The sequence below is a fragment of the Gobio gobio genome, assembly GCF_949357685.1.
Source record: "Gobio gobio genome assembly, chromosome: 2".
Classification (NCBI taxonomy): Eukaryota; Metazoa; Chordata; class Actinopteri; order Cypriniformes; family Gobionidae; genus Gobio; species Gobio gobio.
The window spans coordinates 4,737,789-4,764,043 of NC_137098.1; the positions used below are offsets into that span (position 1 = coordinate 4,737,789).

At 36.4% G+C, this 26,255-nt stretch overlaps 1 protein-coding gene across 2 annotated transcripts; it reads right to left on the reverse strand.

The window, feature by feature from the left end:
- Positions 1-3,411: 3,411 nt before the first annotated feature.
- Positions 3,412-25,898, reverse strand: scamp2l (secretory carrier membrane protein 2, like). Of its 2 annotated transcripts, XR_013818046.1 has the most exons (10): positions 25,521-25,658; positions 22,501-22,578; positions 21,168-21,242; positions 15,889-16,003; positions 15,678-15,806; positions 10,042-10,201; positions 6,402-6,503; positions 6,275-6,323; positions 5,906-6,023; positions 3,412-4,259 (listed from the first exon to the last, which is right to left on the reverse strand). XR_013818046.1 is itself a non-coding variant. In XM_079837088.1 (9 exons), the coding sequence occupies exons 1-9, from the start codon at positions 25,575-25,577 to the stop codon at positions 4,131-4,133; spliced, it is 963 nt and encodes a 320-aa protein (XP_079693214.1). In that variant the 5' UTR covers positions 25,578-25,898; the 3' UTR covers positions 3,412-4,130. The 2 variants fall into 2 exon arrangements, 1 of the variants encoding a protein (XP_079693214.1); XM_079837088.1 differs by lacking the exon at positions 6,275-6,323 and having other exon boundaries at positions 25,521-25,898.
- Between the last annotated feature and the right edge of the window lie 357 nt (positions 25,899-26,255).

Here is a 26,255-nt window from a genome sequence, read left to right on the forward strand (position 1 = left end):
CTGGTTCCCATTGACCTCCATATTAAATAAAGTAGTTTATTTCTGGAAGGATTTAATATGATGAATTTGTGTATTCTGTTGTATAGGTTTTGAATATAATATTAATGTACACTTTTGTGTAGTTTTAAATTTAGTATTAATTTTTAATTTTTGTGTTGTATGTACACATTTTATGTATGTTTACTCAAAGTACATTTTTGTGTAGGTTTCAAATATACGTTATGATTTGAATGTGTACTGTTTATACTTTTTTTTAGGTTTTGAATGTATTTGTGCTGTGTATTTTGAATTTAATATGTACACATTTATGTATATTTACATTAAATGCTAGACTCCCCAATATTTAGTTTGACATTTAAAATGAATATTTTAAAACATATGTAGTGTTTTATACAAATACACAATCTGTTTTTGAAGATGTGTATTTTATTTATTAAAATAATGGCATGAATAAAAATAAAAAGTTAACTCAACTGTTGGGTTACTTTTAACCCAACTGTTTTTTGACCCACAGTTGGGAAGGTGCTATACCAACCCACAGTTGGGTTACTTGTTGGGTTATTTTTAACCCAACATTTTTAAGTGAGTAGGAAAAAATACCAAGAAAGTCAATGGGGACCATCTTGACCACCAAATATCATCTTTTGTGTTCAACAGAACAAGGGGATTTATACAGGTGTACAAGGGAGAGTACATTTTGGTCGAACTATCCCTTTTTAATATTGTTATTGTTATGAAAATGGGTAACGCTTTATAATATCTGCATGCTATGACTCATTAGTTAAGTATTAAATAGTTAACTCATCATTTATAGGACATTAATACACAACAAGCATTTATAAATATAGCTATACATACTTTATTCTTGATTTGTGTTTAATAATTGTATTTTCATACTTTATTAATGATCTTTTTTCATTTCTATCCTTTAAATCTCATTTGTAGACGCTTTACGAGGCATAAATAGTCCTCACTTTAGATGAGCTCACTAAAATAGTTCACTGACAACTAATTATTCATGAATTACAGTAGGAATAAGCGTTCATGAAGCATTTATTAACACACTGATTAACTATCGCTATTTGACTAAATAATAAGATGTATAAATGTACATTTAAATATTTTATTAATCATTTACTTACAAGATCTTATGAACCACTGACGTCTCCTAAATAACTGGTTTGTAAATAATGTACTTCATTTAGAAATGATAAATTGATCATTAATAAAGTATGAGAATACAATCATAGATATGCTTGAGATAAAGCATTTATAGCTGTATTTATAAACTGCTTATTTAATGCTTTATAAATGACGAATGAAGTATTTACTAATGCTTAAATAATGATTTATAGCGTGTAGTTATTATAAAGTGTTACCAACAGTTTTTCCTCTGTCTAACTGATCAGACTTACGGTTTTCCTAAAACAGACGATCAAAACTCGGAAAGATCCCAAAACATTTATCCAGGTAAACTGTTTGAGAACCACTTCTCATTTACAAACATGACCAGTCATCAAAATGGACAAATCCAGCGATTGGGTTTAACCCAAATTTAACATTTAACCCAACCGCTGGGTTAAAACAACCCAATTGCCGGGTTTGTACATTTCAACCCAACTTGGGTTGTTTTTAACCCAGCATTTTTTAGCGTGTAAATGTTCCCCTTTTGATTCTTATTGTTGCCTCAAGTAATTATGTGTCAGAGTTTTAATTTCCAACATATTTTGGGTTCATTTTAAGCCAGACAGTCATTTTAAACTAGCCTGGTTAAAACCAGACCATTCTCAGTAGTAACTGAAATCTAAATTTGCCGGAAGTTGTCTGGGTTTTCCCAGGCTAATTTTAAACAATAGTTGAGTATAATAAAACTACCCAACACGTTGGGCAAACATTTAACCCAATTGCTGGGTTTGTCCAGTTTCAACCCAACTTGGGTTGTTTTTAACCCAGCATTTTTTAGTGTATTAACAATCAATTTAATAAATGCTTATTGCTAATTATTAATGTATTAATAATGTTAATCTATTAAATCTATTATTAAATGTTAATTTCCAACATACTCTGGGTTCATTCTAAGCCAGACATACAGTCATTTTAAACAATAGTTGAGTTAAATAAAACTACCCAGCAGGCTGGGCAAATATTTAACCCCATCGCTGGGCTAAAACAACCCAATCACTGGGTTAAAAACAACCCAAGTTGGGTTGAAAATGGACAAACCCAGTGAATGGGTTGTTTTAACCCAGCAGTTGGGTTAAATGTTTGCTTAAAACAACCCAATCGCTAGGTTTGTCCATTTTCAACCCAACTTGGGTTGTTTTCAACCCACTATCTTTTAGAGTGCAGTTTCATTCTAGTTCTAGTTTGGTGACTAAAATTTGTGATTAAATATTGCTAACATCATAAACCGACACATGAAGCTCCATTATTTCGAGCTAAATTCTGACACTATATGGATTCATGTAGTATTAAAGTATCATGTTTATCAAAATAAGTGTAGACCCCACTTTATAATATTTAACCCTGGTGTGACCTTATGGACAATTTTTATCTTTTTCAGTTTAGTTTTTTGGATAATGTTAATGGCAACTGCATAAATTTTGGTACAAGTGTGTATTTCTATTAGACTTTTACTATGTCACCCTCATTTCCTTTAATAAATCCATTATACACTAGTAACACAAAATAGTTCCTCTCAGGACCTTTTGGACAAAAATATCTCCATTGAAACCCAATAAAACTGACATTTTTAATCTCAGGGCCATTTCACTGTAAAATTGTGTGTGTGTGTGTGTGTGTGTGTGTGTGTGTGTTTGTTAATAGGCTTTCATTCTGTTGGCAAGGCTTCAAAATTTAAAAAAAATTACAATATTTTTACCAGATGTGTCGTTTTTTCAGGTTTGGCCTATACATCAAAAACTGGCTTTATTCTCTGCTTCTGTGTATTATAGAGCCGTTTGGATAAATGATGCCGCTATAATTGTGTGTGTGTGCGTTGGTATGGATGTCAGAGTGTGGTTTGTATGAGTGTAATAAAAAAATTGTGTGTGTGTGCGCGTGTAATATTTGTAAGAGACTAAAAATCACAAATCCAGCCTGCATCTAATGGGGAAATGTTGGTTCTGCGCCCAAATAAACTCACTGAAAGCTCATTTTTGGAGATATCAACCTCAAATTTGGAACACAACTTATTTAGATGTATAGCTTTGCTTTTCTAGCAGTTTTAGAGTTCAACAGGTTTAACTTTTTTTTTATACTTCAAAATAATAATCTGCCATGGGTCTTCTTTAAAATGAGACCCAACTTTGTGCTCCAAAGCTTCACATTTTTGGACATTTTGTCCTCTATTGACCTGTGTGTGTGTTTTTTTAATTGACGCACAAGAGTTATAAAAGACTAACAGCAATAAACAACATAATCAGAATAAGTTTATTCAACAATAGTACATAAAACCCAAGTCAACCACAGTAAAATAAAAGCGCTTAATTTATAAATATATACATATTTTGTTCATAATCAAGAACACTGCAAAATCATCACATCAGTTTGAGTAACAGAACGACGTCCACTCTAAAGTCGTCTATTGCTGACTTCACAACCGTATACTAGCGTACTACACGTACTCCTTTGACCATATCTTTCTATGGCAGGCACAGTATGCGCTTCTGAATTCAGAATAAAGGTAAATATCATGTTTCTTCTTGGGAAAGGGTTGTTCAAATGTAGGTATTACGGAGATATCATCGCTACACGTATCCGGACTAAATCAAAGAGCAGAATAATTCAACAATACAAGATGTCTAAATACATATAGCAGGGACTAGAAAGTGTCATATGGAAACATGGATTGACTATTGTAACAATGTTGTATAAACTTCTATTAAATAGTGCCGTTTGAAACACTTCAACTTAATATAACTTTTGCATAAAACCACCTCTATATATTGCCTTCATCACACGAGGAGGTCATGTAAAGTGCCTCACCGATCAACAGCCAGGTAACATTTCCAGAGCGAACCGCAGCTTTGAGAAGCCTCAGACACAGATTGTCCTTCCGTTAGAGGTGTGTGTGGTGTGAGGGAAGCGTGTGTGAGCTTCCTGACAGTCTTCAGTCGAATGGCTGGACGTTACTGGAAGGCTGAAGTGGCGGCTGTGGCGGCTGCGGACTGGAAACTTCGGTTAGTGACGACGCCCTGAGAAAACTCATCCTGGGCCTTCTGGAAGCTCGCGCCTGTGTGCCTGTACATGGAGTGAACCTGAAAACACAGACAAGTCCGTTTTGTACAATCTTCGTATTGAACATTAACCCCAACATTTTGAACAAAAAGCTGAGAAAATTGTGTTTTAGTCAAAGACTACGTCTGGATCGGATTCAGTGCGATGATCAAAACATTGATCGAGTCCAACACTAGGGTTGCAAAATTCTGGGAATTCTGGAAACTTTCTGTGGGAATTAACGGGAATAAACTGGAAATTTGTGGGTTAGCCTATAACAGGGCACTTAAAGGGTTAGTTCGCCCAAAAATGAAAATTAATATGATTTACTCACCCTCAAGTCATCCGAGGTGTAGTTATATTACAAAAATTCTGGCTAATCCAAGCATTATAATTCGATTAATAGTTGCTCTGTTTTTGAAGTCTATAAAAAGTGCATCTGTCCGTCATATAACTGCTCCACGCAGCTCTGGGGTGTTAATAAAGGCCTTCTGAAGCGAATCGACGCGTTTGTGTAAGAAAAATATCCATATTTAAAACTTTATCAAGTAAACTTTCGGCCGACCGCATTCCCTGTTCAATGTATGGAAAAATTGTTGAAAGTTCGCCTGCCGATCGAAAGACTAAATGATCGTGACGAAATGACGTCACGTACGCATCTTGAGTTTCACTTTCAACATTCAACACTTTTCCACGGAAGGCGTCGGCCGAAAGTTTACTTGATAAAGTTTTAAATATGGATACATCAACTTTGAGAACAAAATGTTCACTTGCTGCCTAATATATCCCACTCACTAACAGGTGTTGAAGAGATCAGTGTTATGCACTTCATAATGTTATGCCTGATCGGTGTGTGTGTGTATGTGTGTATGTATATGTATGTATGTATGTATGTATGTATGTATGTATGTATGTATGTATGTATGTATGTATGTATGTATGTATGTATGTATGTATGTATGTATGTATGTATATATATATATATATATATATATATATATATATATATATACAAACATTTATACATTATACACACACACACATATACATATACACATATACATATACATAATATATATATATATATATATATATATGTATATGTGTGTGTGTGTGTGTGTGTGTGTGTGTGTGTGTGTATATGTATATATATCATTTATATATATATATATATATATATCTCAGATTCAGGCACACCCCTGAATCTGCTTTTATTTTACATTTTGAATGGTACTTTTTTCCAAATGTAATGTTATTTTTTTCTCGCAAATAAATGTAATTTAAATTCGTATATAAGTTTGGAAGCATGTCTGCTTATGACCAGACAAAATGTTTCTATTAATGTTTGTATATGATACAGTTAGTAAAATTTCCCCACATTTCAGATGAATTACCTTTCATTCCTGTTAAATTTCTAACTTGGAATATTTCCAAACTTCCCAGCCGAACTTCCCATGCAAATATTCCAGAAATTTCCACCGCTTTGCAACCCTAATCAACACCCCTAAATCTTCACAGTCGTTTTCCTCTTCAAGGGTTCATTCAGTCACATCAGGCATTTTTGATTTATATGCAGTTTAATGTCTGATGATCGTGTTATTTTACATGTGTGTCAGCACTGCTTCTATCTGTTGTTTCTGCTTCTTCGGCTGTGGTTTTTGTTTGTTTGGTTGAAACACTAACTTACCATTTTCAGTAAAACGACAGACAGCGCGGCATTGACGCTGAAGAATCCGGACACCAGCATCATGAAGACGGACACGGCTTTATCAATCTTGAGCACACTGATGGCCATGATCCAGCCACTGTTACACAATCATAACATCACATTACTGCTTTAAAACACACCAAACATACAATATGATCAACTAAACGTGTTTAGGAAGTAATCCCACATCTCTTCTCAGCAAGCACACAATCTCAGCATTCACTTTAAGCGATGGTTAGAGATTTGCAGGATATTAACTGCCTTAGCAAGAGCCTAAACAGGAGCAGAATGAAAAAGGCACATTGCTGAGAAGAGGAGAGGATGTTTCAGGAGAGATGCCACACTCACAGAGAGAGCCCCGGAAAACCAACACACCGACAGATTATGAAGAGACCATCTGTCAAAGAAACATGCCGAGAGGAAGAACACGTACAGACTGAAATCACACACTCTTTAAACTGTGCCAGGAGCTCACCTGTTTCCCCAGCCCGGGATCCCCACGCTCTGAATGATGTACACGATTACTTGGAATGAGAAAATGAAGAAGAAAAAGAAGAAACTGAAGGAGCTGTCAGATCTGCAACGCAAAACAAAAGAAAAGTTACAGATACTGAATGACTTTACATTACATACATCTCTCTCACACACACACACACACACACACACACACACACACACACACACACACACACACACACACACACACACACACACACACACACACACACACACACACACACACACACACACACACACACACACACACACACACACACACACACACACACACACACACACACACACACACACACACACACGTTGGGTTTTCATGTTTTATGGGGACTTTCCATAGCCGTAATGGTTTTTATACTGTATAAACTGTTATTTTCTATCCCCCTACACTGCCCCTGCCCCTAAACCTACCCATCACACACACACACACACACTGCCCCTAAACCTACCCATCACACACACACACACACACACACACACACACACACACACACACACTGCCCCTAAACCTACACACACACACACACACACAAACACACACACACACACTGCCCCTAAACCTACACACACACACACACACACAGCCCCTAAACCTACCCATCACACACACACACACACACACACACTGCCCCTAAACCTACCCATCACAGGACACATTCTGCATTTTTACATTTTCAAAAAACATCACTTAGTCTGATTTATAAGATGTTTTCCTCATGGGGACCAAAAAATGTCCCCACAAGGACGAGGATTTCAGATATTGCCATCTTTGTGCCCATAACGTAGGGATTACCAGTCCACACACACACACACACACACGCACAAGTAAGTAAAAATCTGCATTGGACAGTATATGAAACATCGTCACAAAGGTTTAAGGCTTTACAATTGAAATATTCAAGCGCAAGAAGACGCGAAAGGGAACTCATTCCGAAAGCGGCGTCTGAGACAGCGTGTGAACACTACACTAAACTCTCGTTCACATCTTCTTGGACTTGAGCGGACAAATTCACACAAAATGATGTCAAAAATAGCGAGTATCCTAGTAAACATAGTCGGTTATATCTTAAGTGAGCATAAACGCGTGTGTATCAGTGTATTGGATCTGTGCATTCGCTCTTAAAGTGACATAATATTCCTGCTGCTGTCTGTTTTTAATGTTAATTGAAATGATTCACTCACTGCTCTTGAATGAATAACATTCGTAAATGTAATAAAGATTAATTAATAAAGAGGTTTAATTTTTACAGTAAAGACTATGCAGTGTTATTTTACATTTGATTTACTTTATTAAATTTATGTACCTGAAATCTACTATCAGACCCGAAAAGCACTGTTTATTTCATTTCTCTCTTTTTTTAAATTAAATTTATTTTAGCTTTTGCTTGTAATTTGATTATTTCATCTTATTTTATTACGGTTTACTTGTTTTTAATAGTGTTTTAACCCTCTGGTGCTCTTGGTTTAGGGGTTGCATTGGTTGTCTTCCCGGTCATAAGTGACCGGACACCTAAAAATTAAACTTCCTCCACCCCAGTAAAACCAATGCAATTTATTTTTCTTCAATAATATTTTTTCATTTTATTTTTGTATTTTGAGATGATTTGATGGTATTTTTTAATATTTATCCAATAATTATGGTCTATTTTTGCCATTGAATTTTTTTAATTATTATTATTATTGCAGTATTTCAGGTTAAAATAGAGACTAAGCCTTCAAAATATTTTTTTTGAAGGCAGATTAATGCCCCTCTTTTGGAATTATTTAAGAAATCCTGCAACCATGGGTGTAACCACTTGAGGTCTCTATGGAGAGGCTTGAGAATTCACTAGTTCTCTTTTGAACACATTTAATGGTTTTTTGAATATATATTTAAAAAATCTCAAAGACTATTTATTATAAAGGTTTAGATATTTTTTATTTATTTATTTATTTTTCTGTGAATTTGTGTTTTTGCAGATTTCCCATTCATTTCCTATGGTGGTAATTTTTGACCGAAGAGCACAAGTGGGAGTATTTTTTTTACGACCAATTAGCATGCTTGAATCATGCCCTCAATTTTTTTGTGTGTTTACATACCTAATGCTAGAAAAGTCACCAAATTTCATATCATTCCGATGAAGCTGTGATTTTTTACATTTCAAAACAGAAAAATGTCCGAATGACCGAAGAGCACCAGAGGGTTAAATGTATGTTAGTTAGGCTAGTAGTTAAAGCTGTGGTATACAAAAAATTGGAATAGATAATTGTGAATTATCACCGGTATCTAACATTTTGGGGTCATTTTGCAAAAAACTTTAAAACGGTAAAAATATTTATGGTACATTTTTTTAAGTCATCGGCCATTGGCAGGTGTGGCAAAAAGGTAGTTAGATATTTATTATATTTTCTGACAATTAAGGTAAGACACTACCATTTTGTTTATGCACTGAGATTTTGGGTTATTTTGCTTCCATAACTTATCGTTCAGACTAGTTGAAAGAAAGCATCCAAAATATACATTTAAATGATTATTTAACTACACTATGTGCATCTGTAGACTTGTTTATTTAAAGGGCTATTTTCTCTTTTTTATTTTTTTTCCAGAAATCTGCAGCTTTACATACAGCAAACTTCACAGCTTTATTAAAGGGATAGTTCACCCAAAAACAATTGTTTAATGTTTATCTGCTTACCCCCAGGGCATCAGAGATGTAGGTGTGTTTGTTTCTTCAGTAGAACACAAATGATGATTTTTAACTCCAACCATTGCAGTCTGTCAGTCGTATAATGATGTCAATGGGGATATTTTAGAGTATGAGAGCAATGAGTAAAAACACAGACATATGAATCCTTATTAAACCTGCGGCTCGTGGCGACACATTGATGTCTTAAGACACAAAACCATTGGTTTCTGCGAGAAACCCAACAGTATTTGTTATTTTTTTACCTCTTATCAGACGAATGTCATCTAGTATTCCCAGCGGCATAACTTCCGGCGAATAAGGTCAAAATACTGGCGCGATCATAGATATATATACGTAGATTCCTCATTTGACCGATCCACGCAGGCACTAATGAGGATTCTATGTTTATATGTTATATATCTATGATCGCGCCGGTATTTTGACCTTATTCGCCGGAAGTGATGGCGCGGCTGATGCAGAGCCATAGAAAAAAATGAAACACATTTTTAAATATGGATATTTTTCTTACACAAACGCATCGATTCGCTTCAGAAGGCCTTTATTAACACCCCAGAGCCGCGTGGAGCACGTTATTTGACGGACAGATGCACTTTTATGGACTTCAAAAACAGAACAACTATAACTGCTATTATAATGCTTGGATTAGCCAGAACATTTGTAATATAACTCAGATTTTATTCATCTGAAAGAAGAATGTCATACACACCTCGGATGACTTGAGGGAGAGTAAATCATGGGCTAATTTTAATTTTTGGCTGAACTAACCCTTTAATATCTATATTCTGAAGGTTTTTACAGAGAGGTTTGTTCATATATCACTGGCCTGGTATAACATTTTATTCCTGGCAGTTGACCAGGGTGAGGCAAAAAATAATAATGTAATGTCACAATGCAGGATATCAGCACTGAACTCACTTAAAGGCCTTGTACACGGGACGGTACCAGCAGAGGAAAGCGACAGGAGTGAACAAAATAAACCAGAGGATTGAGAGGCCGAAGTCCACGCCTCGCGTCGTGTCTACAGTGAAATACACCAGACAGGCCAGCAGGTTGAGAAACAGCGTCACACAGTGATCTGTGGAACAACAACAAGTGGCTTATTATCCAGACTCACAGAGCAAGAGCATTTCCTCAAACGTTTGCTAAAGTTGCTGTACTTCTCAATGCATGGCTGACACTGAACTGGCCAGAATTAGCAGTATAAAACAGAAAACACCATGAAATTTTAAGAATGCAATCTGCTTGACTTCACCTTCCATTTCTAGTGTGACAAACAATATGAATTGCAATTTTTACCACCATAAAAAAAAAAAAAAACACTGATGAGCCAAAACATTATGACCACCCGTCTAATATGCATGCTGACCCGCCGAGGGCTGGACTCTACAAGAGCCTTGAAGGCGTCTTGTGGTCTCTGGCACTAGAGGATGGATACCCGACCCGAGACCGATGGGACCCGTTGGTAACCGACAAATGGGCCGGGTTCAGACAGATATTTAGAAATTATGTTCGGGTCGGGCTCGGTCACGTCAGCGCGATAAGGCATTGAACATTTTACATTTAAAACAGCTTATGTAGGTAGCCAATGGGCCTGTTTAACTTGAAGCAAAGGTTTGTTTTTGTGATTAAAATGAATGTAACTTCTTCCTGTGTGCGGAAATTTGTTTATGTCGCTGTGACAACGCGCAACACGTGCGTGTATATTGCATATTAGGCTACATGTGACTGGCAGCGCAACTTCAGCAGGACCATCGAGGACAGCCTTGAAGCCATCCACAGTTGATGCAATACTTTTTCTGCATAAAAACCAGGATTAGCCTAAACTTTTGATGGATGGATTGTGTAAATAGATCCCATGTTGCAGTTTAGTAGCCATACAGTTTTCGAGAAAAATGGTAAGAGTGATTTTCATTTCAATAAACTGAATTGTTACGTTAAAGGGTTAGTTCACCCAAAAATGAAAATTCTGTCATTAATTACTTCCCCTCATGTCGTTCGACACCCGTAAGACCTCCGTTCATCTTCGGAACACAAATTAAGATATTTTAGTTGAAATCCGATGGCTCAGAAAGGCCTCCATGATGACCAATTTCAAAACAAGGCATCATGAAGCTTCGAAGCGTTATGAATCAGTGAGTCGATTCAGCGGTTTGAATCGCTAAAGTTGCGTAATTTCAGCAGTTTGGCGGTTTGACACACGATCCGAATCATGATTCGACTCACTGATTCATAACGCTTCGAAGCTTCATGATGCATTATTTTGAAATCGTCATCACTATATAAGTCGTTATTTAGGGGTTTTTTGCGCAGCAACCGAACCCTGGTGATTCTTAATCAAACAAGTCAAAACAGTAGTTAGATACCTCAACCAGATCAGATCATTAGCTTAAAGGGTTAGTTCACCCAAAAATGAAAATTCTGTCATTAATGACTTACCCTCATGTCGTTGGACTTCATGAGGCCGTGTTTTGAAATCGTCATCACTATAGAAGTCGTTATTTAGGGGTTTTTTTGCGCACAAAAACTATTCTCGTCGCTTCATAAAGTTATTGTAGAACCACTGTAGTGAGATGGACTTTGTAACGACGTCTTTAGTGCCTTTTAAGGGTCTTGAGAGTGTAAAGTGCATTGAGCCAATGGAGGCCTTTCAGAGGCATCAGATTTACACTAAAATATCTTCATTTGTGTCTGAAGATGAACGGAGGTCTGACGGGTGTCGAACGACATGAGGGTCAGTAATTAATGACTGAATTTTCATTTTTGGGTGAACTAACCCTTTAATGTTTTGTTCTGTTAGCTTGGGCCATTTTTGGTAGTACTTTGTTCATTTAATTTCAATTGGGTATTTGATTGGGCCCTGTGTTAACGTGTGCTTTGTTTCCCCGTGTGTGCACTGATGCGCTTATCTGTAAACATTTCAGAATGCCTTCCTACAGTTGCTTAATAAAAGCGGGCTTTCCACACAAACAAACTTACATGTGTCAGTAGTATGAGAATTTTTTTTATTTTAACTGTGTCGGGCTCGGACATAGATATCTTAAAGGAACACTCCACTTTTTTTGACAATAGGCTCATTTTACAAGTCCCCTAGAGTTAAATAGTTGAGTTCTAGCCGATCTTTGTATCTGGCGGTAGCACTTTTAGCATAGCTTAGCATACATCATTGATTCTGATCAGTCCATTAGCATCTCATTCAAAAAAATGACCAAAGACACTTTCAATATTTTTCCTATTTAAAACTTGACTCTTCTACAGTTACATCGTGTGCTAAGACCAACTGAAAATGAAAAGTTGCGATTTTCTTCACCTATATGGCTAGGAACTACTTTCTCATTCCTGCGTAATAGTTGCGGATATTCGCGGCCGTACCATGGCTGCAGCGGCGCAATGATTGGTTGGTATTCTGTGAAACAAGGTGGTAGTTACACCTTCGACTTACTATCACAGCCCTTTACAACACACAGAACCATGGCTAATCACACAGCTAAATCCACAACACAATTTGTCGGCTGCAAGCTTGAAACTTTCTCTGCAACTACACGAACTTAGCGGCGGTCACATTGAAAGTTACCCAGCTGGGCTACTTTCAGGCGCTGTAATATCATTGCGCTATCATTTGGCTGCCGTCTGTAGATTCCCTCATGCATAAATCATATTCTCTCGGATGTTTCATACGCAAATGTTTTAACAGCCGCTGTTGTTTAGGGTCCTTGCCACCACGAGACAAATCGGCATTGCAAATTGAACATGTAGCTTGACTTGAATCGCCTTCTTTTGACTGAAAGTACTGCCAAACAACACGTTTTCTGTTCACGATTTTCATTTTCACTTTCTCAGTCGACTGCATTCGAACGGTCCACCTAGTTACACCTTCCCATAATCAACGGCGCCATCATTACGTTCGACCAGGTTCGGTGGAAAAACATTCTAAGGTTCGGCAGAAAACAAACCCCGTCAAAAAGCCCAATATTCAGCCGAATCCGAATCCTGGATTCGGTGCATCCCTAATATACACTCACCTAAAGGATTATTAGGAACACCTGTTCAATTTCTCATTATTGCAATTATCTAATCAACCAATGGCAGTTGCTTCAATGCATTTAGGGGTGTGGTCCTGGTCAAGACAATCTCCTGAACTCCAAACTGAATGTCAGAATGGGAAAGAAAGGTGATTTAAGCAATTTTGAGCGTGGCATGGTTGTTGGTGCCAGACGGGCCGGTCTGAGTATTTCACAATCTGCTCAGTTACTGGGATTTTCACGCACAACCATTTCTAGGGTTTACAAAGAATGGTGTGAAAAGGGAAAAACATCCAGTATGCGGCAGTCCTGTGGGAGAAAATGCCTTGTTGATGCTAGAGGTCAGAGGAGAATGGGCCGACTGATTCAAGCTGATAGAAGAGCAACTTTGACTGAAATAACCACTCGTTACAACCGAGGTCTGCAGCAAAGCATTTGTGAAGCCACAACACACACAACCTTGAGGCGGATGGGCTACAACAGCAGAAGACCCCACCGGGTACCACTCATCTCCACTACAAATAGGAAAAAGAGGCGACAATTTGCACCAGCTGACCAAAATTGGACAGTTGAAGACTGGAAAAATGTTGCCTGGTCTGATGAGTCTCCATTTCTGTTGAGACATTCAGATGGTAGAGTCAGAATTTGGTGTAAACAGAATGAGAACATGGATCCTTCATGCCTTGTTACCACTGTGCAGGCTGGTGGTGGTGGTGTAATGGTGTGGGGGATGTTTTCTTGGCACACTTTAGGCCCCTTAGTGCCAATTGGGCATCGTTTAAATGCCACGGCCTACCTGAGCATTGTTTCTGACCATGTCCATCCCTTTATGACCACCATGTCCCCATCCTCTGATGGCTACTTCCAGCAGGATAATGCACCGTCACAAAGCTCCAATCATTTCAAATTGGTTTCTTGAACATGACAATGAGTTCACTGAACTAAAATGGCCCCCACAGTCACCAGATCTCAACCCAATAGAGCATCTTTGGGATGTGGTGGAACTTCGTGCCCTGGATGTGCATCCCACAAATCTCCATCAACTGCAAGATGCTCTCCTATCAATATGGGCCAACATTTCTAAAGAATGCTTTCAGCACCTTGTTGAATCAATGCCACGTAGAATTAAGGCAGTTCTGAAGGCGAAAGGGGGTCAAACACAGTATTAGTATGTGTTCCTAATAATCCTTTAGGTGAGTGTATATCCCTTGCCATAATGCCCGTTACAAATCACACTGTACGACATGGATCTACTAAACTTGGGTACGACATGCATGTAGAGCTACGACACAAGTGAGTATAGAAAAATAAAATGTCATCAGCATGCGCTAGTGGTAAATGAATAGAGACAGATGAATCACACTTTGGCAATTGTTTTTATGTGCGCTGAAAAAAGAGGAGGAAGCGAAAATGGAGAATACTGGCGCGGCCATTGCTAGGGAAGAGAGGGCGACTTGGCACGCCAGTTTTACAAATAGATCTTGAGGAAAGTAGTTTTAAGTTTTAGCGTCATGTTGCGTCGATCAATACGCCATTTCATGTTGCATTTTTAATGGCTAGTCGGTAGACGCAGGTCGTAGCAACAAACATTGAGATCATGCTAAATTTATGACACTGTCAGGAAATGATCGCAGGCTATCTTTGGTCGCAAGACCGTTTTTTGAAACTCTCTCAATGTACGACGTAGTAGCCAAGACCACAGAAATCATCACGACGGGTCATCTTTCATATCAAAATCGTACAATGTGTACCGGGCATAACAGTTTGGCCCTTGTCACTCAGACCTTTATTCCTGCCATTTCTCCAGCATGTTGATTATGAGTCCTGCTTACCATCTAATCTACTCTTGTTAGGAAATGATGAACAATAGTCGCTTCACCTGTGACTAGTGTTAGACCGATATATCGGGCCGATATTTGCGATTTTTACATGTATCGGCCGATACAAGGCTGCTGCATTCGCCGATATTTTTTTTTTCAAGAGATTAAGTTAAGTGCACCTAAGCATTAAATGACTAGGTTGTAAATAGTTTTAAAAGTATAAAAGTTTTAAATATAGTACAGTCAGTGTGCACTCTATTATGATGCTTGCTTGTTGATACTGTTGCGCAATAGTGTAATTATTTTATTTATGCTTACATATTTATTTTCAGAATTTAGTTTCACCACTGAACTCTTTTTATCTTGTTCTGCCTCACCTGTTTTTACTATTTGTTAAATATTGTTATTTTTAGTTCAATAAATGTTCCTTTTTTAAATTTTAAATTGTTATCATCATGATCGTGTCATTTTTATGATGTAAATTGAGGGAGCAAAACCAGTATCGGCTCCAAATATCGGTTCCAGAAAATCGACAGCTCGTATCGGTCATCGGCTAAGGCTGATGAAAAAAAATCGTTATCGGCACTAAAAAAAAAATCCATATCGGTCGATCCCTACCTGTGACTGGTCATAATGTTTTGGCTCATCAGTGTACATTTAAACACTGGTAAAAAAAATACTGGCATAATTGTAGCAAGCTGCGTTCACTCACACATCCAGAGGTAGTACATCATCTTGCAGACCCGTTGATATTCCACAGGGATTTCTTCATTAAAATCCTGATAAAAGCACGGTTTGATGGGGAGAATCTTCGGCAAAGGCGGCCAGTTGTTTTCTTTACCTGCAAGCAAACATTTCCCTGTCAAGAGCACAGGCGACCTCAGAAGAACATCTAGAGTGAGATCAGTATTGTAGCGGCTCACCTCGTGCAGAATCTCGATCCCGAAACTCCTGTTCTTTCCGCTCCAGCTCCGCCGCTTTCTTCTCCAGCTCCGCTTGCTGACGGAGGAGCTCCGCCTGTCCCGCTGCCACACCGGCCTGGAGGAGGAAACACCGCTCTTAATCAAAGCTGTTGACTATGGAAGCTTGTTTACGCCACAGAATAAAAAATAAAAAAGGTAATTACGACTTTTTATCATGCTATTCTGACTTTTTTTCTCACAAGTGACCTATCGTAAGCCCCTCCCCTCATACGCAGATGAGCCAATAGCTAGAGTTGGGGTACTCGGACTTGGACTCGGACTCGGACTCGAGTCCAATTTTGAATGAACTCGGACTTGTCACGCACTCGGGTGAATTTGTACTCGGACTTGACTCGGACTTGGACATTTTGGACTCGGAAAATATCCCGAGTGCAGTCGAGTCCGAGTCATGTGTAACAACAAAACCGCCATAAAACTAAGATAAGAAATTAATGAACGTCTCCCCGCTTGTGATTTTACTGCACCACACCGGCAGGCAGCAGTAGCATCATCTTATGCTTGCAGACAATACACACATCACACGGATGCAATGCGTGGCTAGAACAATGTCTTCAGAGTCAGCAATAATTTGTTTTGCTTTTGAAAATCATAAAGAATTTTTTTGCAAGAAATCCAGTAAAAAGAAGCACTCTGCGGATTGCAAATCAACTGATGTGTCTGGCACGACTTTCTACCGACATGTTCAAAGAAAACCTAGAGAAATGTAAGTTGCTTATTATAACTTTTAATACCAACTTAAATCCAAATAACTTAGAGCTGGGTGATATGACGATATATATCGGATTCTTGTGTGCATACTATGGACGTCACAATTCTTAATATAATATTGAACCGTTCGGCACTGTTGAATATCTTGAATACACGCTTGGGAATTGCGTTTTTTTTCTTTTCGTTTTCGATTTAATTAATTTCGAATAAATAAATTTTTGAAATATTTCTCTCAGTTTATTTTGGCTCTGTTTGAGTGTGCCTGTGAGTCTATACGCTGATATGAGCCTTGCTGGTTAAACGTTTCATTCGCGTGCTTGTGCACTGTGTTAACATGCGCTGAGCGCGCGCACTAAAAGCCTGTCAAACACACGTGATTACTGGACTAAGTAGTCTTACTGCACTAATACTGTCAAATACACACAAGGTTAACATAAACACAGTCAGTTATGTCTAAAGTGAAAGTAAAATCGGCGTGTGTCTGTATATTAGATGTGTAGAGGTCTTAAATTAACAGCAGCGCAGCCTACAGTGAACACGCTGTCGCTTGTCCTTAAAGGGACAGTTCACCTCTAAAATTATGTCATTATTTACTCACTCTAATATTGTTCCAAACCTGTATTCATTTCTTCTGTTGAACACAAACAGTTGAATGGTAGTCATTGACATCCATATTATTATTTCCTACAATGGGACCAACTGGTTGGTTTCCGACATTCTCCAAAATATATTTTATGTCCAACTGAAGAAAGAACTTTATTCATGTGTAAAACAACTTGAGCGCGAGTAATCGATGACAGAATTTAAATTTTTGAGTGAACTATCCCTTTAATGTTAATAAAACAACAAAAGACAAAGAGAAAATCACTCACTCACTCACTCACTCCTGACTAACTTTAGTAAATTTAATAAGAATCACTGTACATGTAATACAGTGAAGTTTGTTTTATTTTAAATGTAATTGTTTAATTCAATTTCTATAGTATTTATTCTTACTTGAATAATCCTACTTGAGAAAATATATCATTATCGTGAAATAAGATTTTAATATCGCCCACCCCTAAACATAAGAATTTGGTGATACCAGAGGCATTAAACAATTTAAATACAATAAAACAGGTTAATTTGTGTTTTTCTTGCACTTGTAATTATAAAAGTTCTACATACAGTATATCTATGTCCATTCTAATGGTTTGAAACCATTTTTGATTGGAAACTAGTTGATCTGTTGACAAAATAAAAATGTTAAATGGCAATGGCTAGATGTTATAGTGGTATTTTTTGTTTAATTTTATATTGCCATTGGTTTAATGGGTTGAAAGTTTAAAATATTAATAGAAGATACAAATTTACAATAGCAATTTCTAATCTTTTTTCAATTTAATTACACTCTGGACTCGGGCGGACTCGACTCGGACTCGGTCGATAAGAACTCGGACTTGAGTCCAACTCGGCCCCTTTTGGACTCGGACTTGGACTCGGACTTGATTGTTTAAGACTTGGACTTGACTCGAACTCGACAAAGGTGGACTCGGACCCAACACTACCAATAGCAGTTGAGTATCAGTTGCGCTGGGACCTGAACTCGGACATCTTTAGGTTTCAGCGCCATAGAGAAAAATGGGAAAATCCGAAGCTCTCATCGGTTTGATGGTGTTTATGCTATAAAAATGCTAAAATGTCGTGCCTGAGGTTCTGTAACACTGATTCCAGGGATCCTGAGAGGATTTTGTGTTTGTCAAACTCTCGTTAAGTTACGATTAAAGTCCCTGCTAACATACAAACCGAAATAACTAACTGTTCTCACGTCATGTAACACTGTAGGTCAAAAACATTTGAGTTTGGCCATCATTCGGACGGGATATATGTTACATTCTGTGACCAAAAACATCTCAGGATAAGGTTTTCACACTGACAGCTGTCATTGTAAGATATAGCAACTCCGTTTGTTTGTCCGAGTTAGCAACAGTAACTAAGGGGGGCGGGGCTTACCAATAGGTCAGAATTGCATGATATAAACTCACAATTCTGAGAAAAAAAGTCTTATAAAAGACTTAATGGCTCAATTGCGTGTGAACAAAAGATAAAAAGTTGCAATACGTTTTAAAACTTTTAAAAATCAGTTTTTAATTTGAGCTCTTAAATCATACATTATGACAAATTGTTCTCAATATCAAATTGGTCAATATCAAGGGAATATCAACTCCTCTCACGTGTTCATTCCTGAACATCGCACTTTCTGCAACCAGCGGTAATTATTTTGGGCCGGTGATAAACTCTTTGTTTTTTAACTTTAACCCTCTGGGGTTCTTCATTTATGGGTCACACTCAGGACCTTCAGGTCAAAAATGAGATAAAAAAGATTTGAGTAAAATCAATGAAATATATTTTTGTTCAATAATATTTTTGCTTTTCTTTTGAGATAATTTTATGATTTATAATTAATATTTATGAAATAATTATGACCAATTTTTTCCCATTGAATATAATACATTTATATATATATTTATATATATATATTTATATATATATATATATATATATATATATATATATATATATATATATATATATATATATATATATATATATATATATATATATATATATATATATATATATATATATATATATATATATATATATATATATATATATATATATATATATATATATATATATATATATATATATATATATATATATATATATATATATATATATATATATATATATATATATATATATATATATATATTTTTTTTTTTTGTATTTCATTTTAGAGTCAAGCCTAGGCCTCATGAAAGCAATTTTTTTAAATGAGATCGGTGCCATCCGGTGGACACATTGAGCATTTTTATCACGCAATAGCACATTTATACCACTATAGTGGATCTTGCGTTTTATTTTTAACAAAATGTTAAAAATCGTAGCTTCATCGGAATGGTCCGAAACTTGGTGACTTTATTGGTACTTGGTATATGAACACCCCAAAAAATTGGGGACAGGATTTGAAAAGTCTAAGTGGTCGTACAAAAGAATAATCACACTCAGGACCTTCGGGTCAAAAATGACCCCCATAGGAAATTAATGGGAAATTAAGTTTTTTGTGCAATCAATCTACAAATCAGCCAGGATGCAGAAAAAAGGACTCAACAGTGAAGGGGTGAATCTCTAAAACATCAAGAGTGCAAAACAGAAAAAAAAACTCACACACACACACTTATACACACAAAATCACACGCACACAAATGAATGCGTGCCATTCCAAAAGCTAATTGTGTTTTTGTGTGTGAGTTATTTTGTCTGTTTTGCACTCTTGATGTTTTAGAGATTCACCCCTTTGACTGTTGAGTATTTTTTTTCTGCATTCTGGCTCATTTGTAGATTGTATGCACAAAAAAACGTCATATTTTTGCCAATTTCCCATTCATTTCCTATGGGGGTCATTTTTGACCCGAAGGTCCTGAGTGTGACTATTTTTTTGTACGACCACTTAGACTTTTCAAATCCTGTCCCCAAATTGTTCGGGTGTTCATATACCAAGTACCAATAAAGTCACCAAGTTTCAGACCATTCCGATGAAGCTACGATTTTTAACATTTTTTATTTAAAAAAATGTGGGTCAGAAATGACCGAAGAGCCCCAGAAGGATAATTAAACGTTATTTCAATGAGAGTCTCATGAAAGATAGATATCAGTGTCTTACATAAATTAGGTGTTCACTCTAAAATATTATTGTTTTTAAATGGGTATTTCGAACTAAAATGTGATCATTTACTCACCCTAATGCCAAAGAAAATCATTTGAGTCAGTTTTTTTTTGTTGTCCATACAATATCCAATGGTAGCCAAACCAAAATGGTTTGGTTAAATTCTTTACTGTCAAGTGCATTTCTGTGTGACAAAAGTGCAATATTAAATTTGTTAAATGCATTTGCAGTAAATTCTGTCCTAGTTTTATTTATTTACTCGAATTTAGCGCAAAAACATTCACGGGGGAACTCATGGGCCGGATGGGCTGGGTCATGGGCCCGGTTTTGCATGTGTTTTCCAGGACGGGAAAATTTGTCATCAATTTTCCAGGACGAGTGTGAACCCTGTTTTTATTGTGAGTGTACACAAATAAAAAGACAGTTTCTAATGATGTCTTACTCATATCTGTATGACCATAAATGACGGAGTATTTTAAGTTGTTTCCGCTGTTATAATGACACACTCATTTGGCATTGTGCTGATTTGTGTCAGTGATGTGTGTGTGTGTGTGTGTGTGTGTCCTGTAAATGGGAAGCCTCAGGTCCCGCTTTACTCGCCGTCTCCTCATGGAAAGGTCAAGTAGACTCAGATGGCGTTTTTTCTCCGTCTCGCAGACATACTCATATAAAACCGTAACCCCAAAATTGAAGTATGTACCAAACCGTGACGTCTGTGTACCGTTACACCCCTAGTAGCTTTTCTTCTTTAATGCATCAGCATACACACATTATGGTTCTGCATAAACATTGCACTGACCTGTGGACTGGGCTCTGTGGTTGCCTGGAGGACGGCTGGCTGAGAGGTGACGGACACAGGGATGGTGCTTCCACCCTAAATTACAGAAATATTCATTTCAAAACTCAAAATGAATAACACACATTTATGACCGGTTATGTTTATGAACTAATGCTGAGGAATAATGACAATGTTTACTTTATGATGCTTATATGGTCATATGATTTGCATATTTATCTCCTCATCTGGGTAAGGTTGCACCAGTCGTTCGTAAGTTCTTTCTTAAATTGGAAGTCCACACTAGAGGCTAAGTAACTAGTAGATAGTTTGTAACTAACTCTTTACTTATTTCGGTTGCACCATTTGTACTTTGAAAGGGTTAGTTCACCCAAAAATGAAAATTCTGTCATTAATTACTGACCCTCATGTCGTTCGACACCCGTCAGACCTCCGTTCATCTTCAGACACAAATGAAGATATTTTAGTGTAAATCTGATGGCTCTGAAAGGCCTCCATTGGCACACTTTACACTCTCAAGACCCTTAAAAGGCACTAAAGACGTCGATACAAAGTCCATCTCACTACAGCGGCTCTACAATAACTTTATGAATCGGCGAGAATAGTTTTTGTGCGCAAAAAACCCCCTAAATAACGACTTACATAGTGATGACGATTTCAAAACACGGCCTCATGAAGCTTCGAAGCGTTATGAATCAGTGAGTCGATTCAGCGGTTTGAATCGCCAAATTTCAGCAGTTTGGCGGTTTGACACACGATCCGAATCATGAATCGACTCACTGATTCATAACGCTTCGAAGCTTCATGAGGCCGTGTTTTGAAATCGTCATCACTATATAAGTCGTTATTTAGGGTTTTTTTGCGCACAAAAACTATTCTCGCCGATTCATAAAGTTATTGTAGAGCCACTGTAGTGAGATGGACTTTGTAACGACGTCTTTAGTACCTTTTAAGGGTCTTGAGAGTGTAAAGTGCATTGAGCCAATGGAGGCCTTTCAGAGCATCAGATTTACACTAAAATATCTTCATTTGTGTCTGAAGATGAACGCAGGTCTGACGGGTGTCGAACGACATGAGGGTCAGTAATTAATGACAGAATTTTCATTTTTGGGTGAACTAACCCTTTAACTAAATGTAAAATGTTTTATTATTTAACTAAATTTAAATAAAATTATTATTTAACTAATTATTATTATACTTTTGTTCAAGATCAACTCAAATTCTGAAAAAATGTCCAAATAGGATTTCAATACAGTAGTGGTTCCAATTGGTGTGTGGACTGGGACCCGAGGAGCTGAGCAATGATTGGTGATTTGCAGGAAAGTTTCCCTCTTACCAGAGCGCCGGCTGTGAAGGGGTTAAACTCTCCTACACCATCGCCTGCAGTGTTGGTCACCCGAGTCACTGATGGATCCTGTCAGGAACAACAAATATGATATGACTTGCCTCTTTATTAAACACTGTATGTTATGAACGGGTTGGGACATGCGCCAAGGCATTCTTTAAAGTACTTTGGATTGCCATATACCATCATCTCTCAAAATATTCCCATCTGATATTGCCAGAGTGTGTTTTTTCCCTGCTCTTTTTTGCAATTCGCAAAATGCATAAATAGCAACATGCATAATTCTTCAGCATAATTCACAAATGCAGCCGACTATGGTAAGCTGGTTTGACTTTTAATCATTCCCAGGATATCAGGAATTGAATTGCCACTAGTAAAAACTCTAACTCTTGATATCTGTAATTGTCTTTTCACTACTAGTGAAATCTCACCATAGGCTGCCATTCAAATTCAATTGATTTCTTACTAGCTAAATATCCAGTTTCACACCAGAAATACAATTCTTACCAGTAGAAATATCATTTTTGATATCAATAACAACTTTGTTACTGATAACAATATAAATTCCTGATATAAAGAACTCAATTTTCACTCGCTGAAATGTTGATTCTTGATATCTGTAAATGTATTTCTGATATCAATAATCAGAAGAATAATTTCAGATCTCTAAAATGGCTCTCTTACTAACAATCACATTTATATCAGAAATAGTGTTGGGCAATCGATTAATCACATCCAAAAGAAAAGTGTTTACATAATATATGTGTGAACTGTGAAAAAACCTGTATATTAATAAATAATGTAATAACTATGTATATATAAATACACACACATGCATGTTAAGCAATATGTTATATTTATATTAGTGCTGGGAATCGATAAAGAATAATTAACTAATTAATCGCATTTTTTTCTGTAATTAATCGCGATTAATCGCAATAATCTTAAGTTTTTAATATTTTGATATTGTAATAATTTCAGTTACTCTCCAAATTAATGTAGAAACAATTTAAAGACAGCATATTTTAAATATGTGTTGTATTGTCATATTTTTATGAATGAAGGCCAGTATCACTGATACTAAAGTCTCTATGAAACATTAATGACGTTACATTACAGTATAACTGAAAGCGCCCAATTTCAACATTTATTAGGCTTTAAAAAACAACTTTTAATTTAAGTGAACTTAAAACAATCTTTACATAAAGATTAATAATAAATGTTATATTTACCTGTGGCCTTCCCTGTTAGACATATACAGAAATGTAATAGTTATCAAACACCTTTCTTAACTGCATAAATAGGTTGCTGGTTTGCCCGCGTTAATTTGCCCAGCCCTAATTTATATACAAGATAAATTATATAAATATATATACAGTATATACATGCAGATATTTTTTAAATATATGCATGCATGTGTATGTATTTATATATACATTATTATTATACACAATGCACACATATATATTATGTAAACACTTTTATTTTGAATGCGATTCATCGATTGCCCAGCACTAAAATTAACATTACACTAGTGACAATCTAATTATTAATATCAAAAATGAACATTTTTAGCAATTCAATGGTTGATATCAAGAACAGACATCTGCACTAGTAACCACATGATTACTGATATCAACAATGATATTTTTACTAGTAAGAATTGTATTTCTGATGTGAAACTGGAATTTCCACTAGTAATAAATCAATTAAATTGAACTCAACTCAGCCTATGGTGAGATATAACTAGTGAAAATACAATTACAGACATCAAGAGTTAGAGTTTTTACTAGTGGAAGTTTAACTCAACCATTCGTATTTCTGAGCGATGAATGTTAACATCTTTACTAATGGAAATTTAATTTTTGACATCACAAATTCATCCTGGGAGTAAAAGTCAAAATTACTTGCCATAATTCAGCTGTTGATATCAGGAATTGATTTCTTACTAGTTAAATATCCAGTTTCACATCAAAAATACAATTCTTACCAGTAGAGAAATATCATTTTTGATATCAATAATTACTTTGATACTAGTAAAAATATTAATTCCTGATATCAAGAACTCAATTTTCACTCGTTGAAATGTTGCTTCTTGATAAATGTATTTCAACATGTTACATTTGATATTTCTGATATCCATAATAATGAGTAATTTCAGATCTCTAAAATGGCTCTTACAAACAAATCACATTGATGATATCTTACTAGTAACAATCACATTCATGATATCGGAAATTAACATTACATGAGAATTGATAATTTTTTTACTTGCAATTAAATAGTTGATATCAAGAATTCAAAACCTGAGTGAATAACAGTAAAAACGGCTTGCCATACTTTAATGATATCTGAAAATATATTTCGACATGTTAAATTTGGCATTTCTGATCTGAAAATTTATTTCTGATATCAATAATTAGGAGAGTAGTAATTTCAGATGATCTAAATTGTCTTTCAACTAGTGAAATTACAATGACAGATATCAAGAATTATAGTTTTTAGTTGAAATGTAGGCTAATTCCTTTCCTGATGTCCAAAAATGTCATTGTTATATAGTATAAATCTAATTCCTGGTATCAAGAATAAGCATTTTAACTAGTGAAAATTGAATTGTTGATATCTGTGAATGAATAAATGTCCAAACGGCTTGCCATAGACGACACGGTAAATAAGGAGCACCTGTTGGGTTTGTTTATACACAGGCCAAGTGATATATTAAATTTGTGTGGCAAAATGTCTGTCTCTCCACATAATAAGTGTTAAAATGCTCACAACCGCAGAAAAAAACTCGGTTATATTTAAAGAAATCTTAAAACAAAATAACGCTTCCTGGATCGTCATCGGAAGGTGATTGGCTCGTCGCCCGAACAGTGAGATTTGATTGGCTGAGCCCCGTCACGCTCACCTTTCTCTAGTGACTCCGAGCCAAACAAACAAACAGGTCTACAGTGAAAAACAAATCCGTGAACATATATCCAAAAAGACATAATACAGCATTAGGTATTCACCTGAAAAGGATTGACATCCACCGGCTCGGCGAAGGGGTTGTTATCGAATCCAGACATTTTGCGTCGCGGCTTTCAGGCACAGGTGTTCTCGTGCTCGGTGTACCTGCTCCCTGACCGCTGCGCATGCGCGCTGGAATCAGCCGTGACGTCACTGCAGGGATCTAGTTTTGGATCCGCAGCTCTGCTTACAATGCTTGAAATGAATACTTCTTGAGTTCTGATGTGGAGTTATACTACTAAACGTGCAGCAATGTAGGGTTTTAATAACGTGGTATTATTTGGAGACTTAACAAGGGAAGAAAAGTGTTTTTTTTTATTAAAAAACATGCCACGTTTGTTGCAATTCACAGCTATTCAGGCACTCCCCTTTATCTCTCTGGTCGAATCGAAATAACTCCCCACCTTTGGCAGCAGTAAAGCAGGTTTAACAGCTCTCACACAATTACAATTCCCTTAGGCCGCTATGGTGACAAATCGGGTCTATATCAACCATTATACTAAGTACAAACGAACGATATTAATTTAAAATATGTATACGTTACTATTATAGTGCATAATAAAACAAATTTGACTTTTCACTTGATAAACTGTTAATTAATACATAAATAATAATAACAATAGCTTATTAAGTGTAATGTGTGTCATTAAACAAAGCTACCAGGCTAATTTGGGTATCTATGCTATGCTAATACATAAGCTAACTAATACAGACATTAATGTAATCGTCAGTAAAGG